Raw genomic sequence first — 13719 nt, forward strand, 5'->3', positions numbered from 1 at the left:
TAAGGATCCAGTGTTGCCGTGAGCTGTGAGGTAGATCACAGACATGGCTTGGATCCCGTGTGGCTGTGGCTGTGGTGTAGGCCAGCAGCTGCAGCTGTTTCGACCTCTAGCCTGGGAACTTCCATATGCGTGGGTGTGGCCCTGAAAAGACAAAAAAAGGGGGGAGGGTTCCAGGCTTGGCCCCATCTGGGGTGCCCCTAGCCTGGGGCCCATAGTGTAGTTCCTGGTGATCTGATTGACAGAGGGACAGACACAATTCTTGATCCAGGTGAACCTCCAGCTGGCAGGCAGGCATCCTGGGAATGGAGCTGAGTGGCCCGGGTGGGAGGAGGCGGCGGCATGGGAAATGGGACCAGAGCCTGATCAGACCCTTGTCCTCTGCAGTTTGAGATGCTGACGGGCTCCCTGCCCTTCCAGGGGAAGGATCGGAAAGAGACCATGACACTGATTCTGAAGTAAGATGCAGCCGCTCTGTGATTCCTCAGTCTCCCCTACGCCCGGCTTCCGTTTAGGTGCCAGAGTTCAGATTCCCCATTAATGAGACACTCCTGGGTCAAGCATTATGCTTTCTAGGGCTTTCTTTTCACCAACCAGGGCCCGTGGGAGGGGAATCCCTGAGTCTTTGGGAGGGGAGTTCGTGGATGGCTTGTCTGGAAGGGGCTGGAAGCTAGACCTGGACAGAGGCGGGAGGCGAGACGGGGCCTCCGGGGCGGGGCTCAGCCCTGACGAGGCCTGCGGGCTGTTTCAGGGCGAAGCTAGGCATGCCCCAGTTTCTGAGCACGGAAGCCCAGAGCCTCCTGCGGGCCCTGTTCAAGCGGAATCCTGCCAACCGGCTCGGTAAGCAACCCCTGCTCAGGGGAGGGGAGCAGGGTACAGCTGCGGCCCAGGCCACGGGGCCACATCTGGGGCTGAAAGGGGCCGTTGTCCTTTGTGTGGGCAGACAATGCCGCCGGCCACCCTGCCTTCTGGCTCCATGCGTGGCGTTTGGGGCAGGGGGGTGACCTGTGTGTAGGGGGAAGGCAGGAACTGAGTCATCTCCACTCGCCCTGGGGATGAGGACAGAGGCCCCCACACAGCTCCTCCGCCAAGGCTGCTGGCACGAGAGACGGAGCATGAGCTCGGGCGTCAGAGGCTCGGCTCCCCATGATAGGTCCCCCTGCCCGACACACAGTGGTCCCTCTACAAATATGTGTTCAGCGAATGAGCGCCATTTATGAGCGAAGTGACTCAGGGGAGTTAACTTCACCCCCTGGAGCCCCAGTCCTTGTCTCCGTGGGCGACAATGGTCTCAAGCTTTGTCGATTCAATGAGGTTGCATAAACATGCCTTTAGTAGCTGCTCAGTGTGTGCTGACTCCTTGGCTCCTGGGTTCACCTGGACCATGACCATGCTGGGCTCTGAAAGGTCCCACCCAGGTCCCTGGGCTTAAGCGGAGTGAGAGGCTGTGTGGTGGCTGCCAGGGGTAAGGGGACAAGAGCAGGAGATGAGGCCTGGGTTGGGAGGGAGGTGGGGGCCCCCTGCAGATCTTGGAACAGGCTCAGCCTTTGTCCTGTGTGGCCTTGGACGAGTTGCCGGGCCTCTCTGGGCCTGCCTTCTCCCATCCGCACCCTGGAACTTGATAATAAAGGGGCTCCAGGAAGTGGAAAATGCTGGGGGGCAGCAGACCTTGGGATGATGGCTGGATGGAGCCCGGCCACCCCCATGTTCCAGCCACTGGTCCTAGACCACAGTGAGGCTGCTCGGCGGACAGGGCGGGTGTCTGGGGCTTGGAGCACCCAGGGACAGACCCCTCATCTGGGCTCTTTCAGGCTCGGGCCCTGACGGGGCCGAGGAGATCAAGCGGCATGTCTTCTACTCCACCATTGACTGGAACGTGAGTGTCTGCCCCCCCCCTCCCCCGAGCCCCACCACAGCAGGGCTTCGACTGTGGCGGGAGGGGGCTTTTATTGACGAGGGCCTCTGCTTGGCCCAGAGGTGACGGCATGGCCTTGGAGGCACAGGCTGGCCTCCCGAGGGCCAGCACTTGTGCCCTGTCTGCGTAGCCTGTGCTCTAGGCCCTCGCTCCTCCTGCACGGGGCTGCTGGCGGGCTGTGGAGGGGCCGTGGTGAGCAGGCTGCCTGCTCCACCTTGCAGAAGCTGTACCGGCGTGAGATCAAGCCACCCTTCAAGCCGGCCGTGGCACAACCCGATGATACCTTCTACTTTGACACCGAGTTCACGTCCCGCACGCCCAAGGGTGCGTCCCTTGTCTGGTTTGTCTTGGGCTGGTACAGTGGGAAGCAGGGCGACAGGAGCTCCTGGGGACGAAGGGGTGGTCAGGGCTCTGGCAGGCCCAGGTGTGTGGGCAGACAGGCGTGTGGGTCTCTCACTCTTTGTCCCCATCTCATCCTGCCTGGCTGTCCCACTCCAGGGCTCTATGGGCCTCTTTGTGCCTGGCTGAGGGGGTGGGGGTGAGTGGGCGATTAAGGCCACAACAGAAAAGTCAGGACCCCTGCCCCGGGCCTCTTCAGCCACTGGGAAGACCAGACACAGTCACGTCAGGGCTAAAGAATCTGACCCAACAAACACGTGAGGTGGAGACCGTCTGGCAGAGCAAAGGTGACAACGCTCCCAGATCAGGGGCAAGCGTGGGAATCAGCTTTGGCTACTCTCACTGCTAGGCTTCAGTCTACTCATCTGGAGCGTGGGCCCAGTCACAGGCCCACTCAGTCAAGGGTGGTGGTCACCACTGGAAGCCAAGGAGGGGGCTTCTAGGAGGAAGCTTGGTAAATCCTAATCTTTTGGGGAGTTCCCGTCATGGTTCAGTGGTTAACGAATCCGACTAGGAACCATGAGGTTGTGAGTTCGATCCCTGGCCTCGCTCAGTGGGTTAAGGATCCGGCGCTGCTGTGAGCTGTGGTATAGGTTGCAGATGCAGCTCGGATCCCATGTTGCTGTGGCTGTAGCATAGACCTGTGGCTACAGCTCCGATTAGACCCCTAGCCTGGGAACCTCCATATGCTGTGGGAGCGGCCCTAGAAAAGGCAAAAAGACAAAAAGAAAAAAAAAAAAATCCTAACCTTTTGGTCAGGTATTGGTGAAGAGTATTCTTTCCGGAGGGCAGGTTTTAGTAGGAGGTGTATTTTTCTTTTCTTTTTTTAAAGGCTGCACCTGAGGCATATGGAGGTTCCCAGGCTAGGGTCGAATCAGAGCTACAGCTGCTGGTCTACGCCACAGCCACAGCAACACAGGATCCAAGCCACGTCTGCATCCTACACTGCAGCTCGTGGCAACGCCGGATCATTAATCCACTGAGCGAGGCCAGGGATCAAACCCTCATCCTACGGATGCTAGTCAGGTTTGTCTCCACTGAGCCACGATGGGAACTCCACAGGGGAGTTTTTCTCACTGTGGTTTGCACTCCTGTGGTGTCAGGGAGCTTAGCACTTCTCTGAGCAGTCTGCCCCATCTTTGTTTACCTGGCAAATATATAGCAGGTCCCTACTATGTGCCAACGATGGGAGGCACTGAGGGTGAACAAGCCAGAGCCAGGCCCTGCCTTCATATGGCTCAGGCTCTGGTGGCAAAAGAGACGTGGGAACCGCTGCTGGGGAGCACAAGGGGCTGGAGGAGCATCATGAGGCCCGGCTTCTCAGAGGACAGGGTCGAAGCCAAGCCTCAAAGGAAGGACAAGGAATGAGTTGTATAGTTAGCAGGAACAGCATGTGCAGTGGCACGGAGTCTCCTTGAAGGATCCAAGAAGCTTGGTGTGGCTGAGCTGTGGGGTTGGGGTTGGGGGAGGAGGGAGGAGGCTAAGATCACAGGCACCTCACTGCCAGGCTGAGGCTCTGGGCTGTCTCATGAGGGCAGACGGGAGCACGTGAGGGGCACAGGCAGGGGGTCGATTTAGGGTTGGGACCAGTCCTCTGCCTGCTGCACAGGAGATGGACCTGAAGGGGCAGACCAGAGGCGGGAGGCCTCCAGGAGGGCCTGAAGTGTCTTGGCCTGGGTGGGTGCTGGTGGATATGAGGGTCTTTTTTTTTTTTCTTTTTTGGCTTCCTCATGGCATAAGGCCTTCCCTGGGCCAGGGATCAGATCGGAGGCACAGTTGCCACCTATGCTCCTATGCCGTGGTGAGGGAACACCTGATCCCTAACCCACTGTGCCTGGGATGAATGTGTGTCCCAGAGCTCCAGAGATGCCACTGATCCCACTGCGTCACAGCAGAAACTCTGACATGAGGGTCTTTGTGTTCCTGGTGTGTCAGGGCTGGGCCGGGCTAAGCACACATGGACAGATGGGCTAACGAAGGCTGGGGTGAGGGCTCCTGCTCTGGCTCCCACCACCACCAGCTGCTGAGACCAGCCTGAAAACCCTGGGCTCCACGTTGCTGGGCTGCCTTGGGTCAAGGGTACCTCCTCCGGCTCACATCTCTGTCCTGCCCCTGCAGACTCCCCAGGCATCCCCCCCAGCGCTGGTGCTCATCAGCTGTTCCGTGGCTTCAGCTTCGTGGCCACTGGCCTAATGGAGGATGACGGCAAGCCCCGGGCCACGCAGGCGCCCCTGCACTCGGTGGTACAGGTGAGGGGCAGGAGACGGCTGCCCAGTTGTCCTTTTCCACCTAGAAGCCACAAGACAGGATGACTGAGAACACAGGCTCAGACTTGGATGACTTGGGTTCAAACCCTGACACCACCGTGGGGCCCTCTGGGGGTTTTCCCATTTGTAGAGCAGGGTTGATGACATGGATGTGAATTTCCTGACACAGCCAGGATGTTGTAGGGTCTGGATAAATGCCAGGGAGGACCCAGGGTGGTGATACTGGGGACTGTCAGGTCCTAATGGGGGTGGGGGTGGGGTTCTCGTGTCTCCTCTCACTTGTGCCCCCTTGGCACACTTTCCTGGCTCTGTGGGAAACCTGGAGTTGAGAGGCAAGAATGTAGACTCGAGCTCACGGCCTGGGTTCAGAGCTTCCTATGTCAGGGACAGTGGAGGGGATACTTATCTTCCTGGTGCCTCAGTTTCTTCATCTGTCAATGGGGGTGATGATGGAACCTTTCTCCAAGGGTGGTGTCAAGGATTCTGTGAATTAATGCGGGTAAAGTTAAGGTGATTCATTATCCAGGTGGGATGTCTTGGTCCCGGACAAATGTTAAACCAGACTGGATGTGAGGATGAGAGGATTAAACCAGGGCTGTCCACGGGCTGTGTGGGTCACCTGGTGAAAAGTCCTCCAAATGGTACCTGCCACTCACTCAGCACCATAGAAGCTTTTGATACTGTGAGTGTCTCGGAGCCTTGAGACACCCTGCGACGTGGGCTGTGTCACCCAGAAAGGGGAGGCAACTCACTAAAGGGTCACAGTAAGTGGCAGAGCTGGAACCCAGCTCCAGGCTCCTGTGTCCCCTTTCAGGCCTGCCCGGGCTTCTCAGAGCCTCAGGCTGCTCCATGCATGTGTGGGTTGTAGCTTGTTGCCTGCACCTCCTGACCCCAGACTGCCACCAGGCAGCCTGGAGCCAGCGAGTATGCCCGCCATACAGTGTAGGAATCTGAGGCCCAGATAGGGACTGGTTCATGCCCAAAGTCACACAGCTAACATTCTACCCTGGGCCTGCTGGCTCTTGCCTAGTGCCACCTCCACTGAGTTGAGGCCTTGGGTTCTCAGGGATGAGCTCTGCATTCTTGAGCAGAGGGTTATTCCCCCTCTCCCCCGGCCCGGTCTCCTGCAGCAACTACACGGGAAGAACCTGGTTTTTAGTGATGGCTACGTGGTAAAAGAGACCATTGGTGTAGGCTCCTACTCCGAGTGCAAGCGCTGCGTCCACAAGGCCACCAACATGGAGTATGCTGTCAAGGTGGGCCTCTTGAACACATCCCGGCCAGGGCTGCTCGCTGGGGTGGAGGTGGGGGCAGTGTCGCCCTGGCCCTGTGGTGGGGGAGGGTTGGCATGGAAGGCTCTGGATGGGCGAAAGGTATGCGGCTGAGACTCCATTCTCTGCAGCCAGGGCTCTGAGGCAGGCAGGGGCTCTGGGGTCTGTCCCCCGACACTGCCACATGCACCCCCCTTTCCTCAGGTCATTGACAAGAGCAAGCGAGATCCCTCGGAAGAGATTGAGATTCTTCTGCGGTACGGACAGCACCCCAACATCATCACCTTGAAAGATGTGAGTGGGGGTCCTTGAGAGTGGGGTGAGGATGGGGCACTTGACTCTAGGACTGGCCTCGGGGCCGCTGTTCCTTTGATTTCTGATCCTCCTCCTCTGCTCACGGACAATGCCAGATCCTTAACCCGCTAAGCCACCAGGGAACTCCTCCCTATGGCTTATTACAGGATAGTGAATATAGTTCCCCGTGCTGTCCAGTAGGACCTTGTTGTTTATGAACTGGGTCCATAATAACTAACATTTGGAGACAGTTATGAGCCGAATAACAATGGCATGTCCATGTCTGACATGCCACGGGTAACAAGGTCCCTTCGTGCCCCTGAGCCCTCCACCTGGACCCAGGCATTCTCTGAGAGCCCTCCTACCTGTCAGGGGCCCAGTGCCAGCATCCTGTCCAGGGAGGACGGGGCTCAGATGGAGAAAGACCCTGCCAGGGTGACTGAGACACAGAGTGGAACAATGCCCAAGGCTTCCTGGCCTGGTGAGCTGGTGACCAAAGGGCCCAGTCCTGGCATCGCAGGAGGGGCCTGATGATGAGGTCTCTGACAGGTGTACGATGATGGCAAACACGTGTACCTGGTGACAGAGCTTATGCGGGGAGGAGAGCTGTTGGACAAGATCCTGCGGCAGAAATTCTTCTCGGAGCGTGAGGCCAGCTTCGTCCTGCACACCATCAGCAAGACCGTGGAATATCTGCACTCCCAGGGAGTAAGTCTTAGGCAGGGGCACCGCATGGGCGTGGGGGGCTGCCAGGGGTCATACCACCAGCAGAGTGCAGGAACCGTGGCTGGCCCAGCCAGTGGCAGTTTTCAACCAGCCAGACAGAGGGAAGCCTGGGGATGGGTGAGTGGGTGAGAGGGTGGATGGAAGGAAGGGAGGGAAGGGAGGAGAGATGAGGCCGGATTACAGAAAGAAACATTTATTCAGGTCCTAGGCAAGCATCATGCTTAGTTCTTTCCTTAATTGATTTTTACCTGTTAGGTAGGTACTGTATATTGGTCTCACTTTTTAGGTAAAAAGGCTGTGGCTCAGAGATGTGAGTTCATTTGCCCAAGGTCACACAGCCTGGGAAGAGTGGAGCCAGGATGTCTGACTGAGGAATTTGGGTGGGAGGCTACAGATAGGGAGTGGGTTTTTTTGGTTGGTTTTTTTTTTGGTCTTTTTCTGGCCTCACCCATGGCATATGGAGGTTCCCAGGCTAGGGGTCTAATTGGAGCTGTAGCCGCCGGCCTACACCACAGCCACAGCAGTGCCAGATCCAAGCCGCATCTGTGACCTCCACCACAGCTCACGGCAACGCCACATCCTTAACCCACTGAGTGAGGCCAGGGATCGAACTCCCAACCTCATGGTTCCTAGTTGGATTCATTTCTGCTGTACCACGACGGGAACTCCAGGAGTGGGCTTTTGAGTTAGGAAGCACCGAGGTCACTGTAGGAGCTGCCAGGCATCAGGAAGGTAAATCTGGCCATGGGTTTGGCTGTTAGGACAGAGGAGGCGATGCTCCTGGAAAGACAGCAGGTGCTAGGAAGTTGTAGGTCCAAACTGCAGGGCTTGGCTGTTATCATTGTACAAGGTGGAATTAGGAAAGGTCTTTGTAGGGTATTGAAGCCGAAAACAGAGTCTGCATGAGCTTCTCCATGGATGAGATAATATTTTAATGTGGGGGTTAAGGATGCAGGCTCTGGAATCAGACTGGCTGTGACAAGTCCTGTGTGTGAGGTTGAAAAGCCTCTTACCCGAGCCATTTCCTCATCTGCAAACTCACTATAAGGAGAGCTGCCCCCTCCCAGGGTGGCTGAGGGATGAGCCACGATCCAGCCCAGGCCCCTGGGAAAAGGCCAAGTAAACACAGGGGGAAATAGAACCAGATCATTCCTATACCTTTTCTTTTCCCCCTCTTTTTAGGGCTGCACCTGCGGCACATGGAAGTTCCCAGGCTAGGGGTCAAATCAGAGCTGCAGCTGCTGGCCTACACCACAGCCATAGCCACACCGGATCCGAGCCACATCGAACCTTGCATCCTCGTGGACATTAGTTAGGTTCTTAACCCGCTGAGCCATGATGGGAACTCTGCCTTGTTTTTTTTTTTTTTAGCATTATCTTATTAGTATGGAAACTTTCAAACAGGGAGTTCCCATTGTGGCTTAGCGGGTTAAGAACCCGACAGAATGTCTGTGAGGATGCAGTTCGATCCCCCGCCTTTCTCAGTGGGTTAAGGATCTGGCATTGCAGCTCAGATCCAGTGTTGCCATGGCTGTGGTGTAGGCTGGCAGCTGCAGCTTCAACTTGACCCCTAGCCCGGGAACTTCCACATGCTGCAGGTGCGGCCATGAAAAACAAACAAACAAACAAAAAAAAAACCTTTCAAACATATACAGAAACTACGGGAATAATAACCCTAACCCCCAGACACCAGATTGAAGAATTGTCCAGATTTTTATCTCCTCTCTGTCTCTCCCTCTTTTCTTCCTTCCTCTTTCCCTTTCCTTCTCTCTCTTTCCTCTGTTTCTTTTTTTTATTGTTGCCGAAATATTTTTTCCAACTTTTTGTTGAGAAAAAAGCTCAAACCTATAGAAAAGTCAAAGGAATAGTACAACGAAAAACATTTCCCTTCTGTTTGTTTATTTTTAGGGCTGCCCCTGTGGCATATAGGAGTAACCAGGCTAGGGGGCGAATCAGCCACGCCAACGTGGGATCCAAGCTGAGTCTGCGACCTGCGCCATAGTTCACAGCAATGCCGTGTCCTTAACCCACTGAGTGAGGCCAAGGTTCGAACCCACATCCTCATGGGTCCTAGTCGGGTTTGTTACCACTGAGCCATGACGGGAACCCCCGACATTTCCCTTTTGTATTCCCCAAATCTTAAGAGTCACCACATTTGCTTCATCTCTTTCTTTCTCTGTCTCTCTTTGTTTCTGTATACAAGTATATATGTTTATCTGTGGGTACATTTGAAAGACAGTTGCAGATATTATGCCACTTGACCCATAAAAACCTATAATTAAAGTATTTAAAAACGTATTTCAGCCTTCACATCATCTTAGTTGTATAACTCTCAAAAAAAGACAAACATTTCTTTTATAACTAACAAAGTTAGCAATTACTTGTTTTCACATAGTACCCAGTCAGTAGCACATTTCTCCTCTTTGTCCTTTCAAATATAATTTTTCTGGGCTTGGTGTATTGGAATCGCAGTCTCTGCAGTGTCCACATCTTTCATTCACTTGTTATATCCCTGAAGTCTCATAAAATCAAGGTAAGAGTTCCTCTTGTGACTCAGCCAGTTAGGAACCCAACTAGTATCCATGAGGACTAGTGTTTGATCCCTGGCCTGCTCAGTGGGTTAAGGAACTGGCGTTGTCACAAGCTGTGGTGTAGGTTGCAGACATGGCTCAGAACCACCATTGCTGTGGCTGTGGCATAGGCTGGCAACTGCAGCTTCCATTTGACCCCTAACCTGGGAACTTCCATATGCCTTGGGTGCGGCCCTAAAAAAAAAAAAAAGACAACATCTTAATTAGATCAGCTTCAGTATCTTTTTGGGAGCGAGGAGTCAAAAAACACTCCTTGAGAGGTGCAGTGTACTTGCTACAGCGTCGTGTCTGCCTGCCAGCATGGCTTCTCGTGGCCCCCTGATAGTCATCAGTCATTTCTGCTGTAACCGGCTGGGGATGGGTGTGCGAGTGGAAGGCAGTAGGTGGCCCTGAGATGTGTTGCAAAGCTTCTCACCAACCCATCATGCGGTGGTTTCATCCTTTCAGGACCTTTGCCTGAATCAGTCATTTCAGCATAGTGTGCAAAAAGAGCAATGTCTCGGAGTTCCCGTTGTGGCGCAGTGGTTAACAAATCCGACTAGGAACCATGAGGTTGCAGGTTCGATCCCTGGCCTTGCTCAGTGGGTTAAGGATCCGGCGTTGCCATGAGCTGTGGTGTAGGTTGCAGATGCGGCTCGGACCCTGCGTTGCTGTGGCTCTGGCGTAGGCAGGTGGCTACAGCTCCAATTAGACCCCCAGCCTGGGAACCTCCATATGCCGTGGGAGCAGCCCTAGAAAAGGCAAAAAGACAGAAAAAAAAAAAAAGCAATGTCTGATTCTCTCTAACTTATTTGGGGGAGTCTTGTGAAAAAGAGCTTTCTCTCATAATCAGAGCTTTGGTTTGGTTACTGCATGTACTGTCAATGGTCATGTTTGAAGTGGTTTTGTTTTTTTGTTTTTTTGTCTTTTAGGGCCAGCACCCCCCAGCATATGGAAGTTCCCAGGCTAGGGGTCGAATCGGAGCTGTAGCTGCCAGCCTACACCACAGCCACAGCAATGCCAGATCGGAGCCGCATCTGTGACTGATCCCGCAGCTCACGGCAACGTAGGATTCTTGACTCACCGAATGAGGCCAGGGATCGAACCTTGGTCCTCATGAATACTAGTCAGATCTGTTACCGCTGAGCCACGACAGGAACTCCCTGAAGTGGTTTTGTTTTTTGAAATGGCCAGTGCAAACAGACTAATATGTAAATATGTCAGGTCAGACAGTAAATGTGCTTCCTTTTCCTGTTTTGTTCTCAAGTGAGTACAAACTGAAGTTACCCTAAGAAGGTTTAGAAGACAGAGCCGAAGCAGTGAGTTTCCAGTGGGTCACCTAAAGCCTAGGGAAGGGCTTTCTAGAGGGGAGGCTGCCCCCCAGAGTATCGGGCCCCTCCGCTAGGGGTAGATCTCTGAGTACAGACAGCCACTCGGTGGAGGTGTAATGGGAGAATATTGTTTCTTTCCCAAAGAAAATCTTTGCAGTTTTGGTCTGTCTGTGGGTCTCTAGTTTCTGGCCTTTTCCAGATACCAGGAGCAGATGATGAGGAAGTGGGAAGCTCTCTCTGAGATATTTGAAGGGAGATTCTCTGGGCCGATAATACTTTGGCAGTGTCTGTGATCTGGAAGCTGGGAAACTCATAAGAGCAGAGGAATGGGAAGGGGGGACTGGGAGCAGGGTCCACTGGGGCTTTGTTTGTTTTAATGTTATCTTCCTATTGAAATAGCTTATAAACAAAGTCATCACGTACAATAAATCTTCAGAAAGTGAATACACCCGCATAACCAGCACCCAGATCAAGAAAAAGGAGGATTTCTAGTTCCCCGCAACCCCCTCCCACCCCTTCCAGTCCCTGCCCCCTCCCAGAGGATAACCCTGAGGGAACTTATGATTTTATCGAGGGCGCGTACTCTTTTCTATCTGACTGCTGCCTCTCAGCCCTCGGTCTGCGATTCATCCATGAGGTTGTGTGACTGTACTTCACTCATTTCTCATTGCTCTGTGGTTTCTACTCTGTGAACAGACCGCAATTTAATTGTCCTTCCTGCTGTTAATGGACTTGGGGTTGTTCCCAGTTTTGACTGTGACAAATAATGCTGCCGTGATGTTCCTGCACTTGTCTTTCGTGCACACTTGTCCATTTTTAATGCTGGCTGTAAACCTAATAGTGAAATTGCTGGGTCATAGTGTAGTGTATGCTCCTCTTTAGTAGATGTTGCCAGTTTCATTTCTTTCTTTCTTTCTTTCTTTCTTTCTTTCTTGCTTTCTTGCTTTCTTGCTTTCTTGCTTTTTTGCTTTTTAGGGCCACACCCACAGCATATGGAAGTTCCCAGGCTAGGGGTCGAATTGGAGCTACAGCTACTGGCCTACACTGCAGCCACAGCAACTCGGAATCCGAGCTGTGTTTGTGACCTGTACCCCAGCTCACAGCAACGCCAGATTCCCAACCCACTGAGCAAGGCCAGGGATGAAACCCGCATCCTCATGGATGCTAATCAGATTTCGTTTCTGCTGCACCAGAACAGGAACTCCCTGTTGCCAGTTTGTTAAAGTTGTTTTGCCAGTTTACCCTCCCCCCCCAGAAGCATGTGAGAGCCCTGGTACTTGTCAACACTTGGTATTGTCTATCTTTTTTTTTTTTTTTTTGGGGGGGGGGGCCATGGCACGCTAAGTTTCTGGGCCAGGGATCAACCCTGCACCACAGCAGCGACCAAACCAAATCCATAACCACTAGGCTGCCAGGGAATTCTCTCCATCTTTTTGTTTGTCTTTTTGTTTGGGCCTCACCTGTGGTGTATGGAAGTTCCCCGGGCCAGAGATCGAACCCACGCTACAACGGTGACCCAAGCTGCTGCAGTGACGATGCTGGATCCTTAACCCACTGTGCCACAAGAGAACTCCCTTCCACCTTTTTAATCTTAACCCTTCTGGGAGATGAGGAGGAGTATCTCACAGTGGTTTTACTTTACATTTTCCTGATGACTGATGAAGTTGAGCACCTCTTTGTGGGTTTATTCCCATTTGGAAAGCCTCTTTTTTAGAATGCCTGTCTTGGAATGTCTGACAAGTCTTTCATCCATTTAAAGAAATTGGGTTGTCTGCCTTTTCCATCTCATTTTGCAAGAGTCCTTTGTTTAATACATGGAGCTCTTTCAAGTCTAGCTTCCGTCATATTGTTTCCATAACGGCCCCAGCATGCCGGGGACAGCCTGTCTGAGAACTCGAGAGGTCCTCACAGTTTGACTTTTCTGCTTAACCAGATGATTTATGAAGAAGAACTTCACCCTTTTTTTTTTTTTTTTTTTTTTGGTGGTCGGTCATAGGCATCTAAATGCATGTCCTCCAATGATGCTGATGATGACAGAGATGCTGCCAATATGGGCAGCTACGCATCCCCAGCGCTTTCCACAGACCAGATTCTAAGCACTTTACACATCAACTCATGTAATTGTTCCGTGAACCTGTGACAAGAGGGTATCATTTTGCCCATTTTGTAAGTGAGGAAACTGAGGCTCTGGGAGCTTAAGTACAAGTCTCATAGTTAAACTGGCCCCAGAGTCTGTGCCCCTAACTTGTGTGTGATTGGTTGCTGCTTTGACAGCATCTGTCCTCTCATTTTCCTATCCTTCCGGTTCTTCCTCTCATTTTTAAAAAATTTTTGTTATGGTTGATTTACAGAGTTTTGTCAATTTCTGCTGTACAGCAGAGTGACCCAGTTTTTTATATATATTTATGTTCTTTTTCTCATATTACCTTACATGATGTTCCATCACAACTGATTGGGTAAAGTTCCCTGTGGCTATACAGCAGTGGTCTGCTAATTTTTAAGGGATTCTTAACAGGCAGTGGCTGTATCTTAACATCCAGCATGTTGGTGGGGTTCAGCCCCAGAGAGGCTGGGGTTACTACGGCAGCAGCTTCCATTTTCCAAGCCTTGGGCTGCATATTTCTGGTACGTAACTCATGTGCTCCTTCCTGCAACCCTGAGCGCTGAGCACTCTTAGCCCCATTTTACAGGTGAGAAAACCAAGGGCTAGAGAGATTAAGTGACATGCCAAGATTGCACATCTACTGCTGGTAAAGCCAGGATTCCCACTCTGGCCTCTCTGCCTCCTGACTGAAATCACAGCTCTGCCAGAGGCCAGCAGGGCCTGTTGACTCAGTGGTTGCGTTTGGCCTGCACACGTATTTTGTTTGGCCTGCACAGCATGGGTGTCCTCTTGTTTGGGATTTGGCTTGGTTTGGTCATTTGTCTTTGGGAACCTGGGCATGGTGA

General features: G+C 52.9%; 1 protein-coding gene across 3 annotated transcripts in view; it reads left to right on the forward strand.

The window, feature by feature from the left end:
- Window positions 1-13719, forward strand: part of RPS6KA1 (ribosomal protein S6 kinase A1) — a 42066-nt gene that overhangs the window by 23128 nt on the left and 5219 nt on the right. For all 3 annotated transcript variants that reach the window (NM_001243214.1, XM_021093347.1, XM_021093348.1), the window contains 8 exon segments: window positions 385-455; window positions 749-837; window positions 1809-1873; window positions 2134-2236; window positions 4430-4560; window positions 5709-5834; window positions 6054-6143; window positions 6693-6851. In NM_001243214.1, the coding sequence (NP_001230143.1) occupies window positions 385-455; window positions 749-837; window positions 1809-1873; window positions 2134-2236; window positions 4430-4560; window positions 5709-5834; window positions 6054-6143; window positions 6693-6851 (834 nt within the window).

Source organism: Sus scrofa, chromosome 6 (assembly GCF_000003025.6).
Source record: "Sus scrofa isolate TJ Tabasco breed Duroc chromosome 6, Sscrofa11.1, whole genome shotgun sequence".
NCBI lineage: Eukaryota > Metazoa > Chordata > Mammalia > Artiodactyla > Suidae > Sus > Sus scrofa.